At 43.6% G+C, this 20,997-nt stretch overlaps 2 protein-coding genes across 5 annotated transcripts in view; both read right to left on the bottom strand.

Annotated features, from left to right (window-relative positions):
* Window positions 1-1,613: 1,613 nt before the first annotated feature.
* Window positions 1,614-20,997, bottom strand: part of LOC127691458 (PHD finger protein 11-like) — a 156,564-nt gene continuing 137,180 nt past the window's right edge. For 3 of the 4 annotated variants that reach the window (XR_007979276.1, XR_007979277.1, XR_007979278.1), the window contains one exon: window positions 1,614-1,983. Coding sequence is in view for 1 of the 4 variants with exons in the window: in XM_052191309.1 (XP_052047269.1) it covers window positions 1,925-1,927 (3 nt within the window). In the remaining 3 variants the exon portion in view is untranslated. The remainder of the gene's footprint in view (window positions 1,984-20,997) is intronic. The other variant, XM_052191309.1, reaches the window with a different exon arrangement.
* LOC127691461 (PHD finger protein 11A-like) lies at window positions 1,902-19,452 on the bottom strand. The gene is made up of 8 exons (XM_052191320.1): window positions 19,316-19,452; window positions 16,515-16,636; window positions 11,505-11,612; window positions 8,783-8,916; window positions 6,769-6,818; window positions 5,624-5,755; window positions 4,042-4,113; window positions 1,902-2,258 (listed from the first exon to the last, which is right to left on the bottom strand). Exons 1-8 carry the CDS (start codon window positions 19,356-19,358, stop codon window positions 2,038-2,040), a joined length of 882 nt encoding a protein of 293 aa, XP_052047280.1. The 5' UTR covers window positions 19,359-19,452; the 3' UTR covers window positions 1,902-2,037.

Here is a 20,997-nt window from a genome sequence, read left to right as displayed (position 1 = left end):
ATAAAGACTGAGAAAAAGGCAGGAACTAAGTTAATATGTGGACTTCAGTCAAAAAAAAAAAAAAAGTCAGCCCCCTATAAAAAATGTGCGGTCCAGTTCCTGGAGGGTGAGAGTGAGTGAGTGCCCGAGCTGGGAGAGGACACAGATGTTAAATGTGCAGTTTCTGTTTTGCAAGGTGGAGTGGTTTGGGATGAATAATAATTTTGGCTATATTTTATGTCCCTGAACGATATATTTTTAAAAGGGTTGATATGGAGAAAGAACAAACAAAAAGGGGTAGATGTTAAATTTGTTACTACATTGTGTCACAATTGTTAACATTATCAAAGTTAGAATGATAGTAAGATGCCACTATGGATAAAGGGTCAACTAGTTCTCAACTTCCGGATCTCATTTCTGTTCGAAGAGGACAGTTGAACCATCAGATGGAAAAATCATTTGAGGTGAGAGAACTTAAAACTGAAAAGTAGCACCCACTCTTCTGTGAGCCTTACCTTGCTGTGAAAGTTGGACTGGTGAGCAGTAGCCTTATGGAGTATTTGCAAAGTTCTGAACTAACTGCACATGGAGGTGCGTGTACCATGGCCTTCTTGTGGCCGTCACTGGACCAAAGTTCACCTGTGTGGCTTCTGGTCATCAGGCATAGTGACAAGTGCTGACCATCTCACCAGCATTTTTCGTATCATGGAACCAAATGGATTGGACTCAACAAACAATTGTTCTGAAGATGTTTTCTTTACAGTATGGAAAACCATGACGTGTTGGCTTACCTAGCAAACAGTACAATAAACATCGCTGATCATGAACCTGGCTCTACGTCTGGGGAAAAAAAAAAACAGCTTTGGCTGAGGGTGTGTGTAATGCCCAAGGTTTACAGCACAGTGCCCTCTGCTGGGCCTGCGCCTCCGTACACCACATACAGAGAGGTGATGGCTTTAACTATATGGCTTATTTTTCAGTTATAACACTGGGTTTCTTGTAGCAGTGTCCCCAGTATACGCCGACATTGTGAACACCAAACAACTGGAGCTTTTGTGCCGTAGAGTTTAGTGAGATGAACAGACTCCAGGTGAATGTGAAGCAGCAGAGGAAGCACTGACATAAACGTGTCCCAGCTGGTTCTGATGGGTGCGCGATGACAGCCATTCCAGTTGATCCCCCGTGAGGTGGTTCAGGCTGCCCTTGGTAACCGCAGTATTACCCCAGGAATGATTTCTTCACAAGAGTGTGTGAGCACTCATTACAAACCTGACACCATGCTGGGACAGAGCTCAAGCCATTCAGACAGATGCCATACTGTGGCCCAGAGGATCATGGGAGGAAATGAGAAACGTGGATGTGAGAAGGTCAAGGGTCAGGGGCAGTGTGGCACACAGATCTGATGCCTACTCTCAGGTGGGGAAAGTCTTAGCACTCCCTGCTCCCACTGGTACCCTATTCAGAGCCCAGTTCTAAATGCTGGAATTGGTCTTGCCCTTGGAATGACTGGTCAGAAAGATACTTCTAAAAAGACTCCAATGAAGATCTGCAAAATTGGTAAACACAGAACAGTGCATTGTGTCTTGTTACAGCTGAGGGCTGCTGGGGACTGTATTAAACTGTCGACTCTTCAGTGGTTTTGACAAGCATTTATTACATGTGCTAAACACTGGGAATGTGGTAATGAGCAGAAACCCATGGTCACAGCGAGCAATGCACAGGAGTGAGTCTGCTCTACTGTGATGGAGTTATTAATACTGAGAGGAGACCATGATGAGACCTTCTGCAGGAGCAGAGGAAGCAAGAGAAAGCTCTAAGATGCCACAAAAGGATGAGCACAGGCTCTGGGGTTGCTGCCTTGACTGGGGTGTGTAGGGTGGGGAGGAAGACTTCCTCGATCCTTGGAGAACATGGAGGCCTGATCCAGTTGACTGAAGAACAGCTTTTACTGTCAGGGGAAAGCAGGACAAGTGAGGTGAGAAGAGACAAGAAACACCCAGTCAGGTACTGACCATGGATGAGCTGCAGCAGGGCAGAGTGGGAGGGACTGTGGGTCTGTCACAGGCTGACTCCTGAAACTGCTTGCACTTCAGGAGACCCCTGGTATCTGACCTGGTGGTCCTCAGGAGGTAGCGAGGATCCTGAAGCAGAGCTTGAGTGGTCCAGGTCTCCATTGTCTTGAAATGAGGACAAGCTTTGTTGTAAGTCTGCAAGTGCCTCCAGCTGCTGCTTCATCTGCCTCTGCCTTCCTTCAGATTCACACACTTTGCTCTTGATTACTTTAAAAGACAGAAAGTGGCTTCAGTGTAAGCAGGGGGTTCATTAGAAGAGTGTACAGTCTCTAGGCTAGATCAGTTCAAATATATACCTTATAGTAACTGGGCCTCAAATGAGAAGACAGTGCTCTGAGGAGACAGTCTGTCCCCATCTTTGCTGCCTTTCCTGTCTCATGATGGAACCAGCATGTGTCACATGACTTTGATACCTTCATGATACAACAAGGTTACACAGTGTTCATTCATTCAGAGGCTATAGAATGTGGCTGGCCTTCCAGTGACAACTCTTTCATGAGCACGTCTCTGGCTCTAGGGACATTTGGTACAGCTCAGCCTTAGGTGAGATTTAGGAACAGAAAATGTTGACTATAGAAACCTCCCAAGATAATTTGAGTTGGGTTTAGAAGCCTCATGACTGAGTCTTTAATTTCTTAGTTGTCAGAATGGCTGCATAGCTGCACTTGGCTCGAAATACTGGGCAGAATCAGCCAGACCAGAATGTCATCATGTCAATATCTTGAGGTGCCTCTCTCATGCAGTGTGACATTTTACAGACACATAATTTTCATGCTAAGTGACACATTTAAGTACCAAAGGAAATACAGGTTTTTGGAGGTTGGGACTTTTCAAAGCTAGTTTTAATGACAGACATTCTCAAGTGATTATTAAAGTAACTTCTCTGGTGACTACAACTGAATATTGCAGAATTCAAATGAGAACAAGTAACAGAAAATCAAAATGAGAGGGGCTGGGCATATTGAGGTGACACAGACAGTCTGACTGCTCTTTAGGGTAAACCTGCGGCTGTGTGGTTTTACTGACAGCCACAAGTATAGAAAAGAACACTGTGGGGCAGTGTGTTCTGCAATAACAGTGGAGAAGCTACTCATCCCAATCCTGTGTGAACCCACATCCATATCCAGAGGTGCAACACATGGAAGTGTTTAGTACTGAAAGAAGCCATAATAAACACAGGATCCTTATGGCTTCTCTGACAAGGTCTCACTGTGTAGCCTAGGCTGTGAATCCTCCTGCCTCACCTTTCAACTGCTGGGATTACAGGTGTGCACCACAACACACAGCTAAACGCATCACTCTTTTGAAAGACTGGATCTCCCTATTCTTGCCTGCCTACTACCATTAAAAACAAGAAAGAAAAACACACACGAAACAAAAACAACCACCCAAAATCCTTCCTTGGGTTTTTTTTCTTGATTAATTTTAGAATTATAATAGTGCTTCAAGAGATGAGATTTGAAGACAAACCTTAGGAAAAGAACTGAACATCTCTTCAACAGAGAGGAAGACAGGCTACAGGATGGGTCACAGTTCCCTCCATCTTGCCGTCTTAAGGCCAAGAGGCTCCAGGAAGCCTCCTCCACTCCAGACTCTGCCTGTCTATACTAGGGTCAAAGTACTCTGAGTAAAAAACTTGGGTTGTTTCTCCCTGTCATCGATCTCAACTGTGTACTTTGTGTATTTGTGTGTCTACCTGGAAAATATAGTATTTGTGATCAAACCACCCACAACTCACTGCATTTTCTATAGTGACCTGCTTGTCTGTCTGTCTGTCTACCTATCCATTTGTATATCCTCTGTCCCTGTATGTGCATATATACGCTTCTGCCTGCCTGTCTTCTGCCTGTATTGGGCTTTGCTGTAATGGACTTGTTCAAAGTTTGACAAAAAATGTCTCTGAGAAGAATTTTCGCTGTTTTGTCACCTGACATTTGATCTGAATGATAAATGTCTCTAAACACATGCTTTTATTTTCTGAATCACTTACCTTCTTGGAATTTTCTTAGTGTATCTCCAAAAAATCCACTGTCAAACAGTAAGGTCTCAATCCCTTCATAGTCTAGAGAGAGAAGCAATTTCCTGTGTTAATTTTATTGTGAATAAATCACATGAGGAGAAGGAGAAAGTAACCCCAATAGGAAGAGAGCAGATCAGGGGAGGGCAGCTCAGTGCAGACCCGGCAGGGACCCGGGCGAAGCATCAGCTCACTGTCTCTGTGCAGCTGGGCCTTCTGGGAGGGAACACCTGGGTTCCAGGGAGCCCCCAGGCACCCACAAATTTGAGAGTTCTTGTCTTGAGAAAATGACTAAATAAAATTATGTAACAAATGGGCTCCTTGAACTGTTTACTGGTAATTTATCATTTGGTTTTGTCATAGAGAAAATCATGTGAAATACCCAGATTCCCCTAATAAGGGGAAAGCTTTTAGCGCATTCAGTTGTAGGCTACAGGAGGTCACAGAAACCATATACTTGCACACTGTATGTGGACTTTTCATTCCCTAGGAGCCATTCAAAAGGAATCCTCCACTACACACTTGATCTAAACGACTACTCCATGACTTGGCAAGAAGACTCAACAGGAGGGCTGCTTGCTGCCACCTGATGACTTAGGTTCACGCCTTAGAACCCGCATGGTGGAAACAGAACCTACTCTGTCTTATCCTTGGTCATGCATCTGTGTGCTGGCACAGGGCACTGTGTGTGTGTGTGTGTGTGTGTGTGTGTGTGTGTGTACATTGGTTAGAGTCCATAAAAGTGTCAGATCCCCAGAAGAATGAGGTCCAGGCAGTTGTGAGCTGCCAAACATGAGTATGGGAACCAAATTCAGATCCTCTTCAAGATTTATGTGCTCTTCAGCACCGGACTATCTCTTTACTCCTGTAATAATTTTTGCAAGCCCCTGGATTTATTAAGATATAGAACTCGAAGCACATCAAAATTATAACCTAGGGGCTGGTCCCCATCACCCATGTTGGGTGGCTTACAACTGCATATAACACTGACTCTAGAGGCTCATACAGTTCTAGTTTCTGTAGGTGCTTGGAAATCCATATACATGTAAACACACAAATTTTTTAAAAGTATATCTGAAAACACCAGCTGTATCCACAACAAAACCAGCCAAATTAACACAGCAGTTTCAATGATGTCCCATCCAGCTGTGCACACCTCTGGAAAACAGACCTCCTGTCCTCAGTGCATTTTTGCCTCTAACAAAAGAATCTGTATCTTTCATATTTTGTTGATTAACTTAAAGTCTTTGGACTATTCTTTTATTTTGTGTATGAGTGTTTTGTGCCAATGTACATATGGATACCATGTGCATGCCTAGTAACTGGACAGGACAGAAGATGGTGTTGGGTTCCCCTCACACTGGAGGTATGGAGTGAGCCACGTGTAGATGCTGGGATCTGATCTTGAGTCCTCAGCAAGAGGAACAAGTGCCCTTGACCACTGAGCCATCTCCCCAGCCCAGGATGTGTGTTGCTAAAGAATGGGTTAAAGAGGGCGGGGAAAAGCACGGAGAGGCATGTTTTCTAGAATGCACTTACATCTAGTTTTCAGTACCTGACTCTGAGGCAGTCTCATCCATGAATCTTCCATGAATTGAATACATTTTGTCTAGGATCTGTTCAAATAATTCAGTAAGAAGTCCTGCTTCCTTGCATTTCTTAAGAAAAGGATCTTTGGCGGCTGCATCTAAGAACAAAGAACGCATCTTTAGGAGGAAATGGACAGCTATTTGAATCATGTGGTCACTTTATACTTTACCAGTTGATGGGTGAGCAAACATGTCTCATTTTTCTGTTGCTCAATTAGTAAATGGTTCAAAAAGGAAAACATTTCTCTGCTTATAATAACTGTATGACGTGATGTGGTTTTGTAAAATTTACTTCGGATGCTTGAGATGACAGCCCCTCGTATTTGTCACAGATTTTGTGTTGTAAGGATATTTATTTCCTTCATAGAACAAAAGCTACCTGTTCCTGTGAGGGGTGGCATCCCACTGGATTCTGGCTCCCAACAAACCTATGGGCAGAGAGTTGGGCAGTCCTGTCATCCTCCTCAAGCAGGTGCTTCCTCATCCAGACTTTCATCATTTATAGTCTTTGGCCAGTGATTTTTCTTATAGCATTTGTACTAAACAGTAGAGTTATGAAGTGCTAAAGTTTTACAGAGAATACTTTTATTTTGAGATATGGTCTAAGTATGTAGCTCAGGCTGGCCTGGAACCTCTCTCTCTCTCTCTCTCTCTCTCTCTCTCTCTCTCTCTCTCTCTCTCTCTCTCTCTGTCTCTCTTTCTCTCTCCCTCCCTCCCTCCATCCCTCCCTCCCTCCCTCCACCCCTTCCTCTCTCCCTCCCTCCCTCCCTCCCTTTGTGTGTGTGTCTGATTATATATATATATATATACATACATTATAAGGTCTGTGTATACATTATTATAATCATTTTCTGTCCACACACAGTAATGGAAAACCTTTAATGGTACTTTCCAGTCAGTTAATGACCACACCTAGATACGGCTCAGTGGTTAAGAGCGCTTGCAGCTCATCCAGAGGACACAGGTTTGATTCCAAGCATCCGTAGCATGGGTCACAACCATCTATTACCAAAGATATTGCTACAAAAAGTGCACATAAGAACTCACAAATGAGAAAATATTAGATTTGCCTACATAATTAACTTTCTTTAAACCCACTTTAGAAACTTACCATGTTGTGTGGGTTCTGGACCCTCTGGAGCATGTCGTTGGCAAAATAATCTGAAAATATAGATGTTCAAAGAATCACTAAATCTTTTAATTTGTAAAGGTCCACTGACCTTTGTCTCCCTGGTGCTGGCATTAGAGCTTCATGCAATCACACTGGCTGAAGTATTTTTAAAAAGAAACATGTTGAAGTCCATGTCAAATTGTTAACCCACATCCAGTGTGGGTGAGGGTGACCGATGTTTTTTCTGTCCTTTGAAAGGTGACTCTGGTCTGTGAAGGTATGAATGCTGGGTGATTATTTTGAGCAGACCTAATTACCCAGAACTCAGGTCTCAGACATCAAGCTCCAATCTGACTGCCCACGATTTTGCTGATCTTCACAGTTCACATGGACACACGTGCAGTACTGTGGAGAATGACTTTTCAGGATCAGAACATGCCTCCACTGGATTTGGCAAGTGTCTTCAGAGAGAAGGCAGCATAGCAGACTAGAGAACTGGAGTGAGGCAGCAGTAGGAGACTTCTCTGCCCAGGCTCGCCTTTGCTTGTCATTGCCCTTGTGAGACGGAGGGTCCTCCAGTTACCCCAGTACCCTCCACTCAGCCTTCCCAGCAGCACCCAGCTCAGTCACCTCCCCTGGATCTGGGACCTCTGTGCACCTTTCCTTTGGCCTCAACTGCATTCCCAGAGGGACTTGGATTTGTGCCCTCCCCCTCTCCTGAACATTGATTTTAGGCTTCTGCTACCATGTTTGCCTATGAGATTTCGTAATGCATAAAGAACTATAGAGAATATTAAGATAGCCTCTCACCTGTGTCCTCCCAATCTCCAGTGTCAGGGATTTTCAGGTCAGGGTGAAGCCCCTTCCTGCTTCAGCCCCTCCCATGAGACAACGCTCATCGTGGCCTCTCTGCACCAGTCCCCAACCTGATACCTTGTCAGGTCCATTCTCTCTGAGCACCCTCAGCACCTTGTGAAGTATCTCAGTTATTCTACCACATCAATGTTTAAATTAAAATTTTAACAGCAGAGAAACCCACTTGTTCCTTGCTGAAGCAATTAAAAATGGTTTTTTTGTTTTTGTTTTTAATAGAGTAAATATTTTCATTATGGTTAATGAACATTTTTTTAAAGTTATCTCTATAATTTCAAGGTCAGCCTGGCCTACTTGGTGAGATATTGTCTCAAAAAATAAAAACTTGTTACAGCAGGGATTAGTCATGTGTTCAAAAAATGACTGTCATAATAAATTGAGCTCTTTGTAAACATAAACAATAACAGTGAAATTCTAAGAATGCAATCTCCTGTTGGTTTCTCAGTAATTCAAACATGAAAAGCACTGTTCAAAACTGAATGAACTTGCCAGGTGGTGGTGGCGCACACCTTTAATCCCAGCACTTGGGAGGCAGAGGCAGGCAGATTTCTGAGTTCGAGGCCAGCCTGGTCTACAGAGTGAGTTCCAGGACAGCCAGGGTTACACAGAGAAACCTTGTCTCAGGGAAAAAAAAAAAAAAAAACTGGATGAACGTTTATGAACAGTAACAAGCTGGGGGCTGTGGAGATGACTCTGCAGGTGAAGGGACTTTCTGTCAGCTCTGACAACCCCAGTTCCATGTCTGGGTCCAACAGGGGACGCAGAGAGCTCATTCCCACAAGGTGGGAAGACAGACCCATGACCTGGGGATGGGTGAGTGAAGGAAGGCGTCTTCCTGTTGGAGAGAGAACAGGCCTGGACTGGCTCCTGTCTCTTGTAGGACATGCATGATGCCATTACGGATGAGGCTCTCTCAGGGAGAAGAGCCTACAGAGAAGATTTAGAACGTCAAACAAACCCTTGAGTAACTTCTTTTTCCTATCATGAGCAGAAATGTGAAGCCAAGTTCCTGCTGGTGTCGCATAATCCCATTCTCACATGAATCTCATTTGCATAAATTAAACTGGAGAAGTTTGTCCCAGGCTAGCCATTCCTTAAGCACCCCACCCTCGACCTCGGAGTTTTAAAGCTATTGGATTACTTATAAGTTCCATGATCTTCATCAACTTGTAGAATTGCGTGGTCTTCCTTGGCACAGAGCAAGTGGTAATTCTTGGCACAGGACTGTAAATCACATCCCACGGTGGCTCCTCTGTTACTACAAAATGAGCATATCTATAGAAGAATAGATCACAATGAGTTAGCACTGCTTCTTTGCTAAAAGGTAAGAATGCCATTGAATATCATTTAAGCCAGCAGCCTGGTGTTATTGTCCTGGCTGTCTCTGGCATATCCCAGTCTCCATACCCACACTAGATAGGACTTAGATTTGGCAGCCTATGAGGAAGTTTCAGCAAAAGTGCTGCCAACTGAAACCAAAGGCTTGACATAGACAGTTGTGTTATGGTCTAGATATATGCAAAAACATTAGATGATTTCAAAAACAAAATTCCCCTTTAATAGAGACGTTTGTTTTTTGAAATAGCAAAGCCCTCAGGCTTTATCACTAGACAGACGCTTGATTTGGGGCCCTTGAGCCTGAGGCCAGAGCAGCTCCTTTTTGTGCCTCTAAGGCATGCATGTCCTCCCCTATGACTTCCTCCTACACATTCCTCCCTGGAAAGGTGGTGCTTGCGCTACAGATTAGCAGTTGAGGATTATGTACGATAAAGTGCACCAGTTTCAAATTTTTAGAAACTAAACAATAAAAATACAATTGAATACAGTATTTTCTTACTCCCTTGATTGTATGTCTCTATCACATTTTATGGGAAGGTGGTGTAGAGACAGGCATTGTGTGGCCGCAGGAAGCCCTTCAAGCAGTACTACAGCCTTATGCTGTAATGAGGGACAAACCAGCCCTGATCAAGTCTGACTGACACCATCCTTTGGCTAAATGAGGTCCAAGCAAAGTGAGGCCACTCTATAGAGCAAGAGGCAGCACTCATGGGATGCCAAGTAACGATCCCATGATAATACATAAGGAAACACAAGGAAAGTCAGTGTAGGTATAAACCAAGCCTAAGATATAGAGTTCTAAACCAGTGCGTCCATGAGCAGTTATGTAGTTGTACAAGAGCAGTGTAGCAGTGTGAATAGTGAGGAAGGTGAGCTGCACCCTCATACTACACTTGCTGACAGTTCTGCAGTGAGGTTTAACCATCAGAGAGGAGAGAACCTCAAAGGAGAAAATTACTCCAGAAGACCAGGCTGTGGGCATCCCTATTGGATATTTACATAATAAGTTATTAATGTAGGACGGCCCTGCCTCTTGAAATAGGAGCCATCCCTGGGCTGGTGGTCCTGGGATCTATAAGAAAACAGTGAGTGAGTAGCTCTCATCTTGTGTACCTTTTGCATCCCTTTGTTACCCCACACTTCCAATGCATCTCAGTTTCCCAATAGGACAGACCATGGAAACTCTCAAGGTTAACAACCTCTTTCTCAATATTCTATGTACTCAACTGCCCTCATTCTGGACCGGTGCTGTTTCCATGTAGGCAAACTCTACAACTCTACAATAGTGGTTCTGCAATTGTGGGTCACAACCATAGGAATACATATTTCTGATGAGTGTAGGAACTTAGGATCAGCTCAGTGTTGAAATTACAGATATAAACTACCAAAGAAAATAAACTTAGAGTTGGTGGTTCCTAAGACTTCCTGAGATGTGTGCGTCCTTTTCATCATGCTCCACACTATGAGAACCACAGTTCTAGAATCTAATGGTGCTCTTCCTTTACTGCCCGTGAAGAGCCTCAAATCCAATCATCACAGAATGATAGAGATGTTGGAGTTGACATTGTCTAGTCACTTGGTAATTAGAAGAATTTACATGTCGTATGCTTGTACAAGTACTTTGAAAAAAGAACATTCCAGTGTGTCTCCAGTTGACACCTTGCTGTGGGTGTGGTCAGCCATGATACACTCAGACTTGCCATCCTGTTTACTCATCTGCAAATGGCCCTTTATAAATGTAGCCAGGAGACACATTTGACCTCAGAGATACAGCCTTACCCGCCCTTCTTTCCTGGTGAGGCCCCTGATGCCCTCAGCTCCCAGGCAGATGCTGACAGTGATGACCACCCAGAACTGGTGCAGAGAGACATGCGGCCACCTTGACATTCAGAAGGCATCTTGCACCATGTCAAGGATAACACCCTTTGCTCTGGATGCTGCCTGCAGCTCTGTGGCAGCAAGAGGACCAGCTAGCTGCTTTGGGGCAGGAGAGCAGCAGGGCCTAGGTGGTGCTGGTGAGCTGCTGAGATTGGAGTTAGCTCTGCTGCAGTGACAGCAAGAACTTGATACAGCCTGTGTGACCAGAGAGTTTTCTCTCAGACAGAAGCATCTCAGGCCTGCTCTCCTGATGTGTGGGACAGTCGGTTGTAAACAGACAGCATCCGCTGAAGGAGTGTCTCACAGTCCACCTTCCAGCTCACCACATGTCTCAAGCCCTGCCTTACCACAGACTCTGTTTTTAGATGAAAGATTCATTTTTTTATTTTTACTTCTGTGTATGTGTATCTAAGAGACCAAGTATGTAAGTGCATGTGCCTATGGAAGCCAGGGGTGTCAGAGGCCCTGGAGCTGGGGTTACCAGGAGTTGGGAGTTGCCATTTGGTGACTGGGGACCAAACTCAAGTCTTCTAGAGGGACAGTGAGAAACCTTAGGTGCTGAATCCTCTCTCCAGGCCCACGATAGACTGTCCTTTGACTGTAGCCACCAAGATTCATAATTTATGAGTAATAAAACATCAACTTACCAATCTTCTCCCTCTCCAGATCTCTTTCTTTACTGATTTGACATCAAAGTTTCTAGTTGTATTAGGTGCATCATGGACCTCACACTCCACCAGTCCCGAGGAATACAGCTGCAGGATGGGAAAAATGCAGAGTGGGTGTGAAGTAGCCCTGACCACACAAGGCAGCCAGCAATGGTTCTCAACAGGGCTGCAAGTAAGCAGAGTGGACCAGAGCACTGGCCACTGTGCAGCAGATGAGCAGACACCAGCCATGTGACTCCTGTGGGAAAGCTCAGTGTGCACACACAGTTGTCCTTGGTGACTGCTCTCTGTTGACCTGGAGCCAGGCGGACAGTGCTCCTCCAGCACTGTTCTCTGCCTGCGAACACAGAGCAGACTCTGGCAATGGCGGAAGCCAACGCAAGGGACAGAGGCCACTCCTGATGGCTTTCCAGGCCTTCTTCTTAGACTTCAAGGGCCATGCCTGCCTCCACAACCATATCACAGACCTTCACTCTTGTTGTTGTTGTTGTTGTTGTTGTTGTTGTTGTTGTTGTTGAGGTAGGGTCTCACTGTTGCCTAGCTGGGCTAGAACTCACAGAGTCCACCTGTCTCTGCCCCTGAGAGCTGGGACTAAAGTCATACACTAATACATGGGGATTTTATGATTTTTTTTAAAGATGGGATCTAGTTATACATCTCACTTTACCTGGACCTTGGCCTTTTCCTTGACTTCTAAGCAGTGGAAATGCATGTATGGGTGATCCCAGGAAGCCCCAAACTCCCTTGTGTGTTTTAGTGACCACAAGTCTCTTTCCTCTTCAGCATTTTAGAGGATGGAGAGGGGGCTCCATGGTTAAGCACATCCACTGCTCTTCAGTGTTCCAGAGCATCTACATTCTGCTCCCAGATCCAGGTACCAGCTCACAAGGGACTGAATACTAGCTCCAGAGGGACACACACAATTAAAATCTTTCTAAAAATTTTTATTGAAAGATTAAAATTCTTTACTAAAAATTATAATACATTTTATTAAATATGTGTGTGTTCTGTGTAATCTCTCTCTCTCTCTCTCTCTCTCTCTCTCTCTGTGTGTGTGTGTGTGTGTGTGTGTATTCTAGTGTTTGGGTGTACATTAAGGTTTTTTAATGAAAATCTGTCTATGTGTACCCCGTGCGGGCAGGTTTTGGCACAGGTCAGAAGAAGGTACTGCATCCCTGGAGGTGAAGCTGCAAATGCTTGTGAACTCACCCCTGTATGCTGGGAACTGAACCTGGGTGGTTACCACAGCGCCATCTCTCCAGATCCTCTCTATCTTGTTTTTTGAGATAGCCACTCCCTGAACATGGAGAGCTCACAAAGTCAGCTCACTTGTTTGGCCAGCAGGTTTCTAAAATCCTCCCGTCTGTGCTCCACAGCGTGGGACTGCAGGCAGCAAGTTCACATGTGTCCCAGGGATGGAAGTCAGGACTTCATGCTCATGTCGCCAGCACTTCACTAACTGAGCCACCAGTTTTCTAGCTCCCGATGGCTAAATTTCCTGAGTCACATAAACCTAAACAATCTGCTTGCCTTCAATTGAAGGTTAATGTCACAGAGAAACTCAAAAAATAAAGAGCATGAGAAACATGAGAAAAATTTGTGACACTTTCATAGGCAGCAGTTTTATATATATATATGAGAATGAGAAATCATAATGCAGCTGTGAATCCTTGCATGTGGCAGTCAGAGAATGGCCCTGGGAGTTCTGAGTCCGAGTTCTGGCCTCTGCCCATGACTTGGAGTTAGGATCTCAGTGTTACTGCTGCTCTGCTCCAGTTGCAAGTTTAGTGCATGGATATGTCGGACTTTGTCGGAATTAAACATTGCTCTCTAAAGGAGGGTAAGAAAAACGTGTGAGGTGGCTTCTCAAGAAAAATCACTTGCTGTCAAACGTGACAAACTGACATTCATGTCATGGAGGAGAGAAGTGAATCCTGCAAGGTGTCCCCTGACCTCCACCTGCGTCCTATAGCACGTGCATAAAGAAATAACAGAGATGCTGCTTTTAAAAGGCCAGCCAGGGAATAGGAAAAACCACAATACATACATCTGATCAGAGGCTTTTGTCTAGAACACAAGAAATTCTTACAACTTGCTAAGACAATTCAGGTTAAAATAGACAAGTGGCAGGGGGCAGGAAGAGCCTCAGTGAGGGAAAGCCTTGGCTGAGAAAGCCGGACAAGCTGGGCTCAGTTCCAGGAACCCTGTAAAACACAGAGCTTATGGCTCAGACCACACATCTGTAATCCTAGGGACCTGCAGAGGCAGAGAGGAGACCATCATCCAGAAGACTGTGTTATAGTAAGAGTTAAACATCCCAGAAACAAGAAGATAACCAGCTCCTGAGAGAGCTGCCCTCTGACCAGACTCCAGCTACATGCTGTACACATGCATGTACAAACACACACACACACACACACACACACTCACACACACACTCACACACACACACACTTACACACACACATACACACACACACTCACACACACACACACACACACTTACACACATACACACATACACACACACACACACACACACACACACACACCATTTATGTTTTTTAGTAGACAGGGTCCAGGATGTGGATCAAAGATTTGCTTATGAATTCCAGGCTCTGGATTTGATCCTCAGCACCAGAAAAACAAGGGAGGGCCTTAAAATCAAACAGATACTTCAGATTGATAGATAAGAATATGCGGAAATATACTCAAGAGTAATGAGATACCAGTATGCAAGCAAGAAATAGCCTGGCTTTGAAATGATAATGTGTTTTAATGTGAAATGCACACTTTATAAAAATGTGGAAATTCTTTTAGATGTTTGCCCAAAAGGATTAAAAGCATATAGGAGGGGCTGGAGAGATGGCTCAGCGGTTAAGAGTACTGACTGCTCTTCTGAAGGTCCTGAGTTCAAACCCCAGGAACCACAACCATCTATAATAAGATCAGATGCCCTCTTCTGGTGTGTCTAAAGATAGCTACAATGTACTTACATATAATAATAAATAAATCTTTTTTAAAAAGCATATAGGAAGCAAAGCCTCATATACAGATATTTACTACAAATATGCTATCACCTCAGACTGAACAGAATGCATGTGTTGATAAACAGATGTATAGACCGTGACATTTCCATCTAATATAATATAAAAGCAGGGAAGCAAATACTAGCACATCTACCTGGTGTTTTTTTTTTAAGATTTATTTATTGATTATATGTAAGTACACTGTAGCTGTCTTCAGAGACTCCAGAAGAGGGTTTCAGATCTCATGCGGGTGGTTGTAAGCCACCATGTGGTTGGTGGGATTTGAACTCAGGACCTTCAGAAGAGCAGTCAGTACTCGTAACCACTGAGCCATCTCTCCAGCCCTACCTGGTATTCTTAAGGGACCACTTTGGGGTGATTAAATATGCTCATGCTGAACTTCCTCATATAAAACAGTATCACATAAGTGTGGAACCTGTTGTCTAGTTTTCTGTCAATTTGACCAAAGCTAGAGTTATCTGAAAGGAGATAATGGACAAAGGAGACAATGGAGAAAACGCCACACACACACACACACACACACACACACACTCACACTGTAAGATCTGGCTGTAGGGGATTTTCTTAATTAGTGACCAACAGAGGAGGGCCCAACAAATACTAGGTGTAACCTTCCCTGGACTGCTGGTGCGAGATTCTACAGGAAAGCAGGCAGAGCAAGCCATGAGAGCAAACCAGTAAGCAGCACCCCTCCCTGGCATGTGCGGGAGCTCTTTCTCCAGGTTTCAGCCCTGTTCGAGTTTATGTCCTCGGTGCCTTCTATGATGAGCAGCTATGTGGAAATGCAACCAAATGAACAGTCTCCTCCCAATTTGCTCTTTGGTCACGGTATTCTGGTGCAGCAGTAGAAGCCCTAAGACAGAGCCTCTGCATGCCTTTCTGTATGCTTAAATCTTCTCTGGATCTAGTGCAAATGCTATGGAAGTGCTATCTGCTGTAACTGTTAACTCAGTACAGTAAGAAGAAGTTCATGAACATTCACTATAGGCATATTTGTCCTGAATAGTTTGGCTGAGTATATAGATGCAAAACACACACAAGGCCTAGGAGACTCCAGAACACTGCTGAGCAGAGAGTCCGCACACTAAAGGGTCCATGCTGTAGCACTCCTGTCCTGTGATCTCTGAGAAAAGATGAGTCTAGAGGGAGTTGGAGTAAGTGTGTGCTGACGACAGAGAGGCATGAGGGGATCTTCTGGGGTCCTGGGAGCTCTCCGAACAGCAGCAGTAACTATATGGAGCAAGCAAGCATGTCTGCACACTTCAGCCACCGCATTTCTACATGAAAAGTATAGCAAGAAAGTTGACTAAAATGTTGACAGATCAACAGACAATGTGAAAGGACCCAACAACAGGAAAAGTTATAAGTATACAAGAGGTTAAGGGAAAAGGCTGAGGGATGGAAGCTCCATGCAGCCCAGGTGCTTTCACCCTTTGTTGTGTTGTTGGGACAACTGGTGAAAGAAAACTCAAGTGTGGGTTCTAGGTAAGCCTGATGCTAATTAGCATACTAATGCTAATCAGGCAATGCTAATGTCTGACTTTGATGGGTAAATTGAACCTATGTGACACAAGGTCCTTGATGTAGAAATACACACTCAAGCATACAGGACCGATAACACATAATTTAACACAGATAAGACAGCTTCAGATGACCATACATACCGTGAGTCTCAGCACTCAGGAGACTGGAACAGATAGACCTAAAAGAGCATTTCCACCTCAAAAAGCCCTCCGCCCCTGGAGACAGTATGATTAATGTCATCATAGTCTTCTAGCTAAGATCTTCCCTAGTAGTTGTGAGCCACCATGTGAGTGCTGGGAATGGAATCTGCTTCCTCTGGAAGAGTATCTGGAGCTCTTAACCACTGGGCCATCTCTTCAGCCCTAGGCATTTATTTATTTATAAATGAATAAAAATTTTTTTACCAGTAACTTACCAGACAGTTTTCATGAGCAGCTATATTCGCTGATGGTGCAAAGTACATCTGACTCCACTCATGGCCTTCAGGGCAGAGGGCACAAGTTCTTTGTTCCATCATTTCTGGAACTTCACAGTCACCTACAAAAAACATCCAGGTTAAAACAGAAAAGCATTTTATGGCCTTGCTAGCTCCTCCAGTCTTGAGGAAGTGTCCAGGACCCTTTTCGTAGAGTTTTAACTCTTGGAACAATTACAAATCAACAATCTAACTGGTGAATCGTAGCATCTCTTGTGTGGTACAGCCTCTCTTTAATACTGAAGACCAGTGCTATCAACAGAAACAGAACAAGCCACAAAGGTTGGCTATGGTATCACCAAGAAGCTTCTAGAGGCCTTACTGAAATGAACACATTTGAAAAATCTCTGAGTGGCCCCTTGTTCTGGAAAGACTCAATGAAGCAGTATTCAGCAAAACCAGAACGGGGAAGTGGGAAGGGGTGGGTGGGAGGACAGGGGGAGAGAAGGGGGCTTACGGGACTTTCTGGGAGTGGGGGGCTAGGAAAGGGGAAATCATTTGAAATGTAAATAAAAAATATATCAAATAAAAAATGAAAAATCTCTGATGATGTCTGAGAGCTGGGCATATCTATGAGCAGAGGCAGGAATGTAGATCAAAGGTTGATTACATGTCTATTCAGGGGCAGGTTCACCTCTGGGGCCATGAGCTCCCTTGCCATGGGATCTTGGTCAGACTTAGAGTACGAGGCACGCGCCTCCTCCTGTTGGCCCTAACTCCAATTAGAAATCAGGTGGTCACCCCTACAGCACACTGTCACTCTTGTGCCCAGGAACATATCTTGCCATGCTGGTAGTTATTGTAGCTCAGTGTTCACAGTTGTGTGAGATTGTGGATTACTGTTCTTCTCCAACAAGCTACATGGCCCTTTCAGTACTAGGAAAGCTAGCCAACAGGGAAGAACCTCCTGGTTATTGCTTAATTTCTCTGTGTCCTGTGCTTAACAGTGCAGTGTCTTTGGCAATAGAGTCTTAATGATCAGGTTCTCAACTGGTCATTGTGCAGAGAATAGATGTCTGTGGAATGTTCAGGCATGAATGAGACAACTAAAAATGACACTGCCTCCACCAAGGCTCAAGGAACATGGTGGAAGATGGGATGGAAGGATGCTAAGATCTATAGAAACAGTGTCTTCTAGACGTGACAGAAATGCTGTGATCATAAACTCGAGCAGCTGTATCCAAAGCCGTGGTTGCCTACAAAAGGCCTGCATCGGATCAAACTAGATAAAAGGGGGCAGCACTCACTAGCATCCACCACTAACTGAGGAGATCTGTCAGTTGATGGTTTGCGGGGAGGGAGTGTAGGTTTTCCTTTAGGTGTGGCCTGGCCCCCTACAATGAATTAGTGGTTAGATACACACACACACACACACCACACACACACACACCACAAGTGTATATGTTCAGCACCATCTAGAGATTGTAAATGAGTCCAGATGGAGAAAAGGGTAAGGAAGCTTTGAGAAACACAGGGTAAAAGACTGTTAGCAAGGCAGGAGCAAGTTGAAGAATACATTAGATGTAGCAGATGTCTGGACCAGAGGCTAGATATACAATTATGTCAATTCTATACAACTTCCCCTGAGGAAGTTTTAAGCTCAATGTAATCTCAGTGTACATACATATACATACTTATCAGGTAATAGAGCAATGGTTTAGCAAACAGGATCACTTATGCATATTTCAGAAGACCATGACTCAGTTCCTACCACCTACATGGTGAGCTATAACCAAATCTAACTCTCCATCCAGCGGGAATCCTATGCTGCCTTCTCTATACAACACAAGCATCAAAGACACATGTAGTTCACAGATATTTATGTAGGCAAGAGAGAGACCCATACAAAATTAAATATCAAAATACATGAGTTGTGGGGGGGGGTGTTACAGGCTGGAATAAATCATTAGTCAATTGTGAATTTGGCTGTAGACATCTCTACCAAGGATAATGGATCCCTGGGTTGTTTCAGGGATGGAAGGATGCTTTTGCTGAAAATAGTGACTTCACTTGGGCAGTGATCACTGCTATCACTGTTACTTGAAAGGGATGAGAAGGCTTGGCATTAGTGCCTTCCTATCATGTCTGTATTTCCTGCTTTAACCTTTTGATCAGGTTTCTACTGAAGAGATAGGATTGGGGCAGGGCTATGCTAGCCTGTCAACACCAGCTTTGGTGTTATTCCTGCTGTCCTCTGTGCATTATTTCTGCTTCTTTACCCAGACAGGACTTCCTCACCATTCCTGAGTTCACCATTTTCTAATTTCAGAAGCCTGTGGACCACAAACCTGACAAATACCTGGATCATCATGCTCTTAAACGATAAGAGAAAACCATCTCAAGGAGATTGTCACCATGGCTGGCCCTGAAACATCAGCCTGCACAACACAGCTTTCAGAACACTGATGGTTATAAGCAACACATACCCCCAAACTGGTCCTCAGTATTCACCAATTTCTCTCAAAGACTGGTGTCTCCTTTCCAGGTTTCCAGCATCCCCAATAAAGTCTACCTTCCCTTCCCAACAGCATGTCTTGGGTATTAATTTTACAGTGCAGAGCTCCCAGATCTGTGAAGCAAGAACCCAAGAGGATAGAAGAGCTTTCAGCTTCCTGAGTCCCCAGTACTTACGGATTTCCCAGATCCTGTAGACCCCACTCCACCCTCAAGTAGTATCCTGCTGTCTCCCTGGGGGAAGTGGAGTGTGGGATATTCCTGCTGACCCTCACCCTGGAACTCACCATTGGGGACTGGGTTAGAGCATCCTGGCTTCTCTTGGGCCATGGCTGGGTACTTGCACTTGAAGTGCCTCTGCAAATGTCTAGGTTCTAGTTTCTTTTTCTCTAAATCTGCGTGGAGTCTGTGAACAATAATCTGAGAGGAAGTGCAAGGGGAGGGCAGTGTGCTGACACATTTTCAACTCTGAGTAGTCAGGAAAAAGTGCTCTAGTGTGATTTCTCTGTTGATGTAATAAAACCCAAGGTCCTAGGGGAGGAAAGGTTTCATTTGAGCTATGTGGGCCAGTGGACCGTGAGAAGTAGTCTGGGCCTTTTTTTTTTTTTTTTTTTTTTTTTTTTTTTTTTTTGGTAGTGCAAATAGTTTAATCTGTACTCCACAATTTCTATTGTATGCTTTATCTTTAAAAAATAGATTTCAAACAATTATTTACTTTAAAAAAGGTAATTTTGAAGTTATGCATTTCAGAACAGTATTTGCAATAATCTTATACAAGAGGTACTGGGTACCACTGGCATATTAGCATTCTGTGGTAGGGTGGCTTCCTGCAACAGAGAATGGTAAAATGAACTGTATGACAGTATTTTCTACAAGTCATTTGTGGCTAATTCCTCTGTAAATCTAGTGATTCTCCTGGCAACAATCCCAAATAGCTTTAAAGACAACTTTTAAAGTAAAAACAATGACTGTTAAACATCACGAGGCAAATTATATCCTAAACTCCTTTTTCAATATTTGGCTAGATCTGGGTATTCGCATACAACATTCAAGCGAATTCATTGACATTCCCTTCCAGTCTTCACTGACTGAAAAAAATTTAACTATGTGATACTTTAGGATATTGACATCACTATGGTGCTGCACATAATCACAGCTAAACTTTAACCTTTGTGTCTAAATGTTAATGCCAAGCAGTGCTTAGGTGTGACACTGTGTATGGAACAATGCCAATCTCGGGAATAGTGCTACTAATTGACAGGCTATTCCAATTAACAACAAAAACAGAATAACCCCTTGTATACCCAATCAAGAAATATGTTAGCAGAGAACATCAGTTCACCTTGAATGTGAATTAGCTCCACATCATAACCAAATTAAGTCAATAAAAGCTTATCTAAACAGATATAATTCTTCCTTCAATTAAACATGCTTGAAGGAACAGATAACAGAAAAAAATTATGCTTTCTAAACTGCTGTATATGAGAAGGTAACTTGGCTTCTAAAGAAAACATTTCTTAAATACATGAGGTTTTTAGTAAGTTACATTCCAATTCACTCAACATTTTGGTTGATTGCACTGAAATTATGCACTTATGTTTTTGCTCCCAGTAATATTTCAGTTTGCTCAAGAAAATACAAACTCTCATGGAAAGTTTTCAAAGTTGATGTCCCTCACATCTTCAAGTCACATTAAGGCTGAAGAAACATGTATGCATGCCCCAAGTAATCATTATAAGAGAATATTTTCCAAATGTATTTTTCCTTTTAAAAAAAATCCACACAAATAATTGTCTAAGTCTTGTCCCCAATAGCTCAGTGGTTTTATAACAAGTAAAAATGGCATAAATATGTAAATATATATATATGTGTGTGTGTGTGTGTGTGTGTGTGTGTGTCTTCAAACTGATAGGCACTGAGCACACAGGGGCTCTCTTCCCATGTATGTATTGGTTGTTTGGTTTGAGTA

The sequence above is a fragment of the Apodemus sylvaticus genome, chromosome 8 (genome assembly GCF_947179515.1).
Source record: "Apodemus sylvaticus chromosome 8, mApoSyl1.1, whole genome shotgun sequence".
NCBI classification, from domain to species: Eukaryota; Metazoa; Chordata; class Mammalia; order Rodentia; family Muridae; genus Apodemus; species Apodemus sylvaticus.
This window is presented reverse-complemented; position numbering and strand designations above follow the sequence as displayed.